The sequence below is a fragment of the Pollachius pollachius genome, assembly GCF_949987615.1.
Source record: "Pollachius pollachius genome assembly, chromosome: 9".
Taxonomy (NCBI): domain Eukaryota; kingdom Metazoa; phylum Chordata; class Actinopteri; order Gadiformes; family Gadidae; genus Pollachius; species Pollachius pollachius.
The window spans coordinates 14,114,945-14,124,814 of NC_136942.1; the positions used below are offsets into that span (position 1 = coordinate 14,114,945).

At 49.3% G+C, this 9,870-nt stretch overlaps 1 protein-coding gene across 1 annotated transcript in view; it reads right to left on the reverse strand.

Annotated features, from left to right (window-relative positions):
- Positions 1-9,656, reverse strand: part of tshz3a (teashirt zinc finger homeobox 3a) — an 18,276-nt gene extending 8,620 nt beyond the window's left edge. The window contains exon 1 of the mRNA XM_079744061.1: positions 9,374-9,656. Coding sequence (XP_079600187.1) covers positions 9,374-9,413 — 40 coding nt within the window. The 5' untranslated portion in view covers positions 9,414-9,656. The remainder of the gene's footprint in view (positions 1-9,373) is intronic.
- Between the last annotated feature and the right edge of the window lie 214 nt (positions 9,657-9,870).

The window sequence follows — 9,870 nt, forward strand, 5'->3', positions numbered from 1 at the left end:
ACATTATCCAATGTTATTTCATTACGACATACTCATAATGTTGCAGATATGATGAAAGGACCCTTACTGATAATATATTATTTGATCATTTATTCTCAGCTCAGAAAATATATTTTATTTTTGATGCTATGGCAAAGCACAGAAATGTAATAAAATTGAACATATCCAATAAATATATTTTACAATCTACTGCCTCTGATACCACCAAGTGTACCATCTACATTTCTATTAATTTATTTGTTGAGTGTAGTGTAAATCACTCATCTAAATGCAGTAAGACTTTTCCCCACCGTTCAAAGCTGCCAATACCGTACTTGCTACTAAATATTAATGAAGTTAGCGCTCAGCCGAGAGATGAAAGGAGTGTATGTTGGCAGACTCACCACGCCGTCACTGTAAAATAAAATAATATAAATGCAAGCTTTGGTTAATGCAGTAACAAACACAAGTTGTTGTTGTTTACACAAGTGAATGTGTGAATGTGTTGGGAGGCTACCATGGACTACGCAGGATATGGCAGTCATCTTGTTAACAACTTGGTGTGCATATGCCCAGACGACTGCACTGTAAACACAGTGAGCCCAGCCAAGAGGCAGGAAGCAGCGTGTCACGGTGGTCCCGTTAAACGTGAAAGAGAAAAGGCTTTGGGCATTTTATTTTTGAACACTCCTTACAACACTGTAATGAATTAGGGTGTACTTTGTAATGTGTACTAGAAAAATGTTAATCGCTGAAGAAGCTAGCTTCAGCCGTGGAACAAAGGTGACAAGATCAGGTGGCAAGGGGTCAACCAAACTATTCTCAAGTCTGAGAGAGCGAGAGTGAGAGAGAGAGAGAGAGAGAGAGAGAGAGAGAGAGAGAGAGAGAGAGAGAGAGAGAAAATATGTGTCACAACATGACACAGGCTTCTTTTTCCAGACATGTACAGTACTTCAACTGGGCCCTGACGCCCTTAAACCAACACAGGCCCGTCAGCGGGGGGGCTCTCACCGACAGGAAACGGCCCCCCTAACAACTACGGACCAGGAAGTCACCTCAGCCTGCATCAAAAAAATAAATAACCCCACAATGCGCAGAGCTCCACTCCCTCTCAAGTTCCCCAGCAGCTGAGAACTCTTTAAATAGATTAGAATAATTTCATTCAGACAACAGCCTCATTCTGTCAAAATACTTGCAGATCAGTGAAGTACCTGCTTTTCCTCTGTAAGAAAAAATAACATTGTCAAACTAATGCACTCAATCAAATTCAGGATTGCTCTAGTTTCTCTTTGATCCTTTCAGCCCTCTTGCTCCGAGTCCCACGCAGAAATATGTAACAGGTAATCACTGCTCATTAAAGAATTAACTAGAGCTGACGTCAAGTCCATTTTTTTTTAAATACAAATCGAAGGATGGGGGGCAGATTTCGGGCTTTTATACAAAGAGCTAATACAGAAGCTGCTTGCTAGCCTAGTGTGTGTATGTGTATGTGCTATACCCCCCCCTCCCCTCCCGTTGGCATTGTGAATACATTATGTCCGCCGATTGTAGTGCAGGATGTGTGCTGAGAGGGATGAGAAAAACAGACATCGTTCACACTGTAGGTGAGTTGGTGGTGGACCTAAATATACATGGGGTACATAAGACCGCATGTGTGCATGTAAACACGCAGTCTTCACAAAGCCTTCCCCGCCACGGAGCTAGCGTTGCTGTTGCTGTATTATAATAGGACCTCAGAGAGCCAGCTGAACACACAGACCTCCGGGCCCCGGACAGTCACTTGTTTATCCCTCGTGAAATCCAACCCCACCCAAAAAAAAAAAAAAAAAAAGATCCCATGAAAAGGTTCCTCTTCGCGCCGTCCTACCTAAACACTTGTCAGACGAGCGGGACAACAAACGAGACAGCCCCCTATCCTGACCGAGGAAGCTCTGGGTGCTTGGCACGGCCACAATAACTAAGGAGAGAGAAAGGAGAGGGGCACAACCTGAGAACAAACAGGGAGAAGGAGCGTACACACAGGTGCCAAGCCAAGGGCAGGGACAGGGAAGGAGGGAGGGAGGGAGGGAGGGAGGGAGGCGAGGGCACTTTCCATGGGAAGGCAGTGTTCTGGTCCCACCATGCACACCAAGCTGTCTTGCACACCCAGCCACCTATCTCCCTCCCTGGCTATCACACACAGTGTTTGGCTATCCCTACCGTTAGCACATCTCCCTCTCTGTCTCTCTCTCTCGGTCTCTATCTTTTTTTCTCTCTCTCTCTCTCGGTCTCTCTCTCTCTTTCTCTCTCTCTCGGTCGCTGTCTCTCGGTCTCTCACCTCTCGGTCTCTCGGTCTCTCTCTCTGTCTCTCTCCCACTGCAGTCCTCAATATCATGGATCATATATTTTAACTGCTCTTTGTCCACTGGCCTCTGTTTAAACCCAGCAGGGGCCCGACATCCTAGAGAGACTGTAATACTTGTGTACTCGCAACCCCTGGGGTCTGAAGAGTAGGGTGTGGATTTGGATTCTGCAACCCAGACACAGAGTTTGGTTGTGTGTATGTGTGTGTGTGTCTGTCTGTGTGTGTGTATATATGTGTCTGGTATGGTGGTTTGTGAGGGGGGGGGGGGGGGGGCAAACCCGACCCCTCTCACAACAAACAGCTGCTGCCATGATTGCCTAGCAACGAGGAGGTGATGGACACAACCCTGGAAGATGGATGGCTACCATAAATCACAGCAGTGTGTAGGAGGAGGTGAGGAGGAGGAGAGCTAAGGAGTACGAGGAGAGGACAAAAGCACAAACAACCTGTTTTCTTCTCTCTCTCTTTTGCAGCACCAGCAATAGTGAACACACAACCGCTGGCCTTGGCTTGACCTCCCACTGTACACTTATTAACTCTTCAGGGGCAGAAGAAAGTAGCAGACAATCATCAGCGGATCCAACAGAGGATATTATAATCTGCACTGTGGTCGCTGTCGCTTTAAGAAGCGGTCGCTTTTGTGTGGCCTTCTTAGAAACGGGGCATCTTAGAATCCGTTTCTCCTTTTATATGAAACTTTTTGAGAATAATGATGATGACAATAATGACAGACTACGCCTGTCATAAAGCTCCCCCTCCAGGCAAGGCAATCTGGGTAGTGTAGTTGCGGGGATAAACATCCGTGGGCTATCTGATTATGGCCCACTGCTGTGGTGTGCTGGTGTCTAGTAACATTCGGAGAGAGCACTCTGTACCATCCATCACACAGTGAGTGTCTACGTCAAGCTCTCCCCGTCCTGGCTCTCCAGTTACAGCCCTACACGGCTCAGCCTAAATAATATTCCTGGTGATGAATGGCACTATAAGGCCGGTATCCATCATTAATCTGATTTTTAAAGAAGCATCCATCTTGGAGAGAGCCTGTTAGGGCCACGAGAGAGCAGAGTAGCTGGGGTTCATTTAGAGGCCAGCCTGCTGCATGAGTGATACCTGTCAGCTCTGCTCATCAGGGAGCACACACACACACACACACACACACACACACACACACACATACACACACACACACACACACCCACACACACGAGCCCGGGCGCACAAATACACACAAGCCCAGACGCACACACAAGCACCATTAAACATAGACACCATATGGCATCACGCACGCATGCGCTCACTCACACACACACACACACACACACACACACACACACACACACATACACACACACACACGTTGCATGTCATTTGCAGCAAATTTACATAATAGGTACAGAAATATTCATTTCTACCAACACACACACACACACACACGGTGCTCCCAACAACTTGTATACTCACAAAGCGGGTCTCTCTTCTTCATACAGACATCTTGAGACGTGTCAGGGAAGGAACATTCTGTCACTCATGGAGTCGTAACTCATGTAACTCACTCCTTTCTGTGTCATCTGGAGAGAGAGGAAAACCTCCCCTCCCAAAAGCCTCTCCTGGAGGGATTCATGCAACTCCACTCTTCCCTTTAAACTCACCTACCCCCCCATCCTCCTCCTCCCCGACACACACGCACGCACACGCACACGCACACGCACACACACACATCAAAATGGCATTTGCGTTTCTCTGGCTTTTCATTCCTCGCCACTAACTCCCACCGCCTCTCCATCTCTCTTCTCCTCCTCTCTTTTATTTTCTGTTTCTTCCTCCGTCTCCTTTCTGTTTTCCATTCACTCCTCCTCCTCTTCCCCCCCCCCCCTCTCTCTCCCTGTGCACCCCAGCGTCCTCTCTCTCCCCCTGTGTGTGTGTGTGTGTGTGTGTGTGTGTGTGTGTGCGTGAGTGTGAGAGTGTGTGTGTGTGTGTCTGCTAAAGCCTGTTTGATAAATGACACACGTCAGTGTGTCAGAAGCGAAGGGTGGGTCAGTGATAAATGACTCCGTTGAAAAGGAAATCGGCTCTCTGGCATGGCCGGGGCTATTCTCCTCCCAGGATTGGGTTTCAGGACCCCCGAAGACCGGAGCGCCGGCTCAGTTTCTCTCTCTCCCCCCCCCCCCCCCCCGAAAAGAGCACACGTCCCATCGGGCCCCGGTCTCTCTTACCTCTGGGAGGGAGGAGGAGAAGGAGGAGGAGGAGGGATTCGAGGGAGCTGGCCTGCCCCAATTGTTGCCACGGTGCAGCTGCATCTATCATAACACTAGCGGCAGGGACTATTTTTATAGAAAGCCCCGTGCTACGTGCTAGGTGCTACGTGCTAAGGGCCTCAGTCTGACAGCAGGGCCTGGCTACTGAGGAGCTCGGGCTAGGGGACACGGACGGAGGGGAAAAGAAGAGGACGGCTAGCGTTTTTTTTTATTCTGTTTGTGACAACTACTGCGGCAGTTGAGCGGCCCCTCGACATCCTACTCCTCTCTCTCTCGCTCTCTCTCTCTCTATCCTCACCGCCCCAACCCTATGGCCTGACATCTGCCAAGTGTGTGTTAAAAAAATGAGAGAAGGAGAGAGCGAGAGAGCGAGTGAGAGAGAGAGAGAGAGGGATGTGTCCCCGCCCCTCACCTCTACTCCCCCGCCCCCCCTTCTCTCTCTCTCTCTCTCTCTCTCTTTTACTGGCTGGCTGGCTGGCGGGGTGGCATTGTTATCCTTACACAGGGGCAGGATTTATGGAGTCAGGGCCCTATGGCAAAAACAAAAAGGCATCTGTCAATACCTGCGGGAAACACTCCATCAGCCCCCCACCAACCCTTGCCCCCCGCCCCCACACACACAGACACAGCCCCTCCTTTCCACCCTACTGCTGCTCACACACTCATTAGGTATGCACTTATCAGACAAATAGATCACAGACGTGACTCAACCACACCGAATTCCAGCAAGACGTACACAAGCAACAGGGCCCTGCAAACTAGGCTGACGTGCCCAGCGTGGAGGTTGCCGTGCCGATGCCCATCCATCGGCACGGCACAAGGAAGAACGCATGTTGGAAAAGCAGACAAACTTCGGACGGCCGACACGGTACATTGGGTATACTAAAGTTACGTGACGTTCGGGTCCTAGCGATTCAATTGGTCGGACTCTTATGACGTCATAGCCCCGAGGCCCTGGACGGTGACCACATTAGCATTGAATGTGGTTTCGCTTTTGGCTGTTAGCAGGTCAGCTTGCCTAGTCTACACCGCTTTACAAAGATACAGACCAGGGACCCACACACACACTGCATCCCATTTCAGTTCAATGGGTGTTGTAACAGCGTATTAACACATGTTTTGCTAATTCTAAGGGTACATGTTTACAGTGTATGTTTGTGTACTACATAGGCCCCTTCAGCTTCTGAGGCGGGAAAGCTTTTTGGATCACTGGGAAGCGGGGGAAACCAAGGTTCAGAGGAGTGTGGTGGCGATGAAAGCTTTATAAGATGAGTCGCTCTTACTGGAAACGCTGGGAATTATGGAATTCTATGCTTGCTATTTCTTTCATCACTTTAACCCAGTAAATCGGGTGTAAAAGTAAAAGTGCGTGTGTGTGTGTGTGTGTGTGTGTGTGTGTGTGTGTGAGCGTGTGCAACTGACCCACACACACGCACGCAGACACACACACACACACACATACACACAGACACACACACAACTCCTATTAATTCAATAGGCTATGCCCATTGGTGTGAGTGAACTGGCATTCAGACACACGTACGCATGCACACACACAGACATACACACACACACACACACACACACAACCGCACACGTGCTCACACCCACACATCTACACGCATGAGTGATAGCTGCCAGTCGGGCATAGCTGACCTGGCAACTATAATCCTGACCCTGCAGAAAGATGAGACCAGCGGTTTGGAGCTCTCTCGCTCACTGTATCTCATCCTCTCTCTCCCTCTGAGAAATGACCATGCTTTCTTCTGCACTAATGCTTGCATTAGACAGTAGTTAAGCAAGAAGCAGAGTGAATTTAAGTATTGCCAGAGAGGAAGGGAGAGACAGCGAGAAAGATAAATAGACACACACACTCATAGACCTTCCAAAGATCTCACGCATTCTCCAAAATGATGTGATACTAACAACTGCAAATACACCCACAATACCAGACCCAAGTATACACACAAACCCCCCCCCCCCCACACACACACACACACACACACAAAGCAAACGCTTCTTCGGCCGTAGGTCAGTCTAGATCAGTGGTGTGTTTCCTGTTGAGTCAGCTGAGGCTCACAGCTTTCTTAGGAGGCTCTGAACCCACCGCTCCGGGTCAGGAGGGTACGTGGTCAGTCACAATAATCTCCGGCCGTGACTACATAGCGGGCCCTCATGGCCTGCAGGCCGCGCTGGTCCGGCCTGTGTTTACCTAGCCGCATACCTAGCCTCCCATCCGCCCTGACTCTTGGGCCTGACCCGATGCGCTGAAAACAGTTCCACTACAATGGGACTAGGAGGTGCAGCCGCTCCGTGGGATAACTCGTTGAGAGGTATCAAAGTGCTCAGCCCGTCCTCGAGGGTTGGTGCCCCGGCATGGCCCAGAGCTTGTCTTAACCAATCACAGAGGCTGTCAGGTCTCCATCAGCCTGCTGGCTAATTGTCTCGCACTGCTAATGAAGCAGACAAAACAAGTTTTCTACAGCCGAGGGAGAGAGATAGAGGGTTGGGGGGGGGCAGAGTGACGGAGAGAGAGCGGGAGATGGCGGAGCTGAAGGGCGGAGCAGAGGAGTGGAAGAAAAGTGACTAGGAAGTGGAAGAGCGGAGGAACGAGAGAGGAAGACAGAGTGTGTGTTTCAGGGAGAATATGATACGGTGGTTGTGATGACGGCGGTGCGCGTGTGTGTGTGTGTGTGTGTGAGAGTGGTTGGGTGGGTGGGGGTGAGGGAGTGCGTTCTCCTTTTTTTTTCCTAACTCTCAAGGTTGCAGTGGGACGACTCCACCGCGCCCCCCATACACACACACACACACACACACACACCCACCCACCCCCAGCAAGTCCCTAATCAAGACCCATCATCTGTCATCCTATTCTTTGCTCTCTCTCTATCACCACGCTCTGTGCTGCAATCAATTCATCATCACCCTTTGTGTGCCACTGAACAGTTGACAACTTTATAACTTGCAGCTGCACACGGGGCTTACTGAAGGGGAGGGAGGGAGGGAGGGAGGGGGTGGGGTGGGGGGCTGGCGGGGAGAGGGGGGGGGGGGGGGGGGGGGGTGAAAAATGAAGGGACCCGGGAGTGGATGAATGAACGAGCGAGGAGGAATTCTGCGTTCGGGAAAACAAGAAGTTGTTTTCTCAAAACACGAGACGATCTGTATTACAGACCCCCCCTTTTATCGCTCCGCATCATCGGCGGCCGCGATACAGAGACGCTGGCAGGGGAGGCGAGGAGGAAGGAGGAGGAGACGGAGAGAGAGCCATTGTGAAGAAAAGGAAAGAGAGCGTGTGAGAGAGAGAGAGAGGGAGAGAGAGAGAGAGGAAAATAGAGAGAGTGAGAGATGAAAAAATACATCCTCCTCTTCGGTGATCTGAAATCAGAAAGCTTTCAGTCATTCTTTATGTGCTCCCTGCGGCCACTCTGAGCCAGTGAGCATGTACATTAGGCAGGGGCATTCTGATGAAATAAAAGCCCAGGCCCAGCTTATGGCTAAACAGAATGGGAGCACTCACTCAGCCTGTCTCTGATTGACCATTAAAGCCATTGATGAATGGGCCTGTCAGAGGAGAGACAATTAAATCAAACATGAAACAAAGCCGTTGTGACGGCCCAGTCTGACAGAGCAAACCCATTCCTCCCCTCCATTACATAGCACACAGCTCCTTTTACAACCCCTAACCTCCACCCACTCTGACTGGCTGAGTGAGTGTGTGTGTCTGTGTGTTGTTCAAAGTGGACTGAGTGAGGTTGTGCACATGTGAATGTGACATTCTCTCAAAGTGAGTGAGTTTTTCTGTGTGTGTATTGACTGTAGTGTGTGTGTGTGTGTGTGTGTGTGTGTGTTTTAGTGAGTGCGTGTGCGTGTGTGTGTGTGTGTGTGTGTGTGTGTGTGTGTGTGTGTGTGTGCGAATCGTATGTGTCATTGCAAAACCACATTATCGCCCCTTTACTTTTTCGTGAGTCACTTGACCACCACACAGGGAAAAAAAGGGGAAAAGAACACAGGACTTTCAAAGTGGTTTAAATCTGACGTCAAGGGTCTGAAGCGCACGGGGGAGTGATTTTCTGATGCAAATCGGGAAGGAACAGATCAAAGCCGGATGACAGCCAATCAATCAACCGTCAAATGAGACATGGCAACTGTCGATTATGGGTTCTTCCAGTCCACGAATTCCCTTTGTCCGGGCTAAAACTGTTTATGTTATCCAAAAAATGTAAGAGAGGTAGGCCCTGTTTTGCTCTCCCGAGTGCAAAAAAAAGTTATCCGCCAGGATCAAATGTTCACAAAGCTTTGTTGCTTATGGCACGCCTCAGGCGCTCAAAATAGAAAGAGAACATCGTTTTCCCACGCGTTATCCCTGGCTAAATGATCAAGTAGCCTCACGAAAGGGGTTACAATTTGCAAAGTACGCGATGTAAATCGGCAACAATGAAAACTTTACCGTAGCCAACTATTCTGTCTTGTCTACTGTAAATGCGACGACCACTTTCATTTAAAAAAAAAAAGCGTAGCGTAGCCTACGTCTTTCAGATCACCATAACGCCTAAAAGTAATTCCTTGACACATGTATTCCACAGGCCTGGACTTTATAGTGTACCGTTTACAGCGGATAGGGAGAGAGACAGCGAGAGAGAGAGAGGGAGAGAGAGAGAGGGGAGAGTATCGCTGGAAAAAAACTGGAAACGGAAATGCAGCGGCTGTAAATGAGCTTGTGAAAACAAAGGTATCGTTACATCTGCTCTCTATCCTCTAACGCCTTTAACGTGTTTTCCTCGTGTATAAGGCTTACCTGCTGCACGCTTGGGCGCTTCTTGTTTCCTCCGCGGCATTTTGGATCTCCGTAGAACTCTTTATACCTTCGCAGAACCCGAAAAGGTCCACTACTCAAGATATTACGCCTTCATGTAGACTCTATTTCATCGGAAGTCCGCGGGGAAACTAAAACCATTCTTATGAAATAGTAGCCTAGTCAAAAAGTACACGAAAATACGGGGAGCACAGGAGATCGCGTGAAATAAACAAGCTATCTCTTCCTTTGTGCGAAATTTGACTGTCACTGATGATAGTCAACAGCAGTGATCGTCCACCTCGGTTCCCTTGTCTCATAGCTTGGCAACAGGCAAAGTTGAGGGATAGCGAGATGATCGCGTCACTCAAAGCCCGATAGTGGGCAAACCCACTGCTCCTTTAACTCTTTACGTCTCGAAAGGGGGCGGCCACAACACAATGCTTGTCCTGACTGTTTTAAAATGAAGTATACATCCTCTGGGAGAAGGCAGGGCAGGG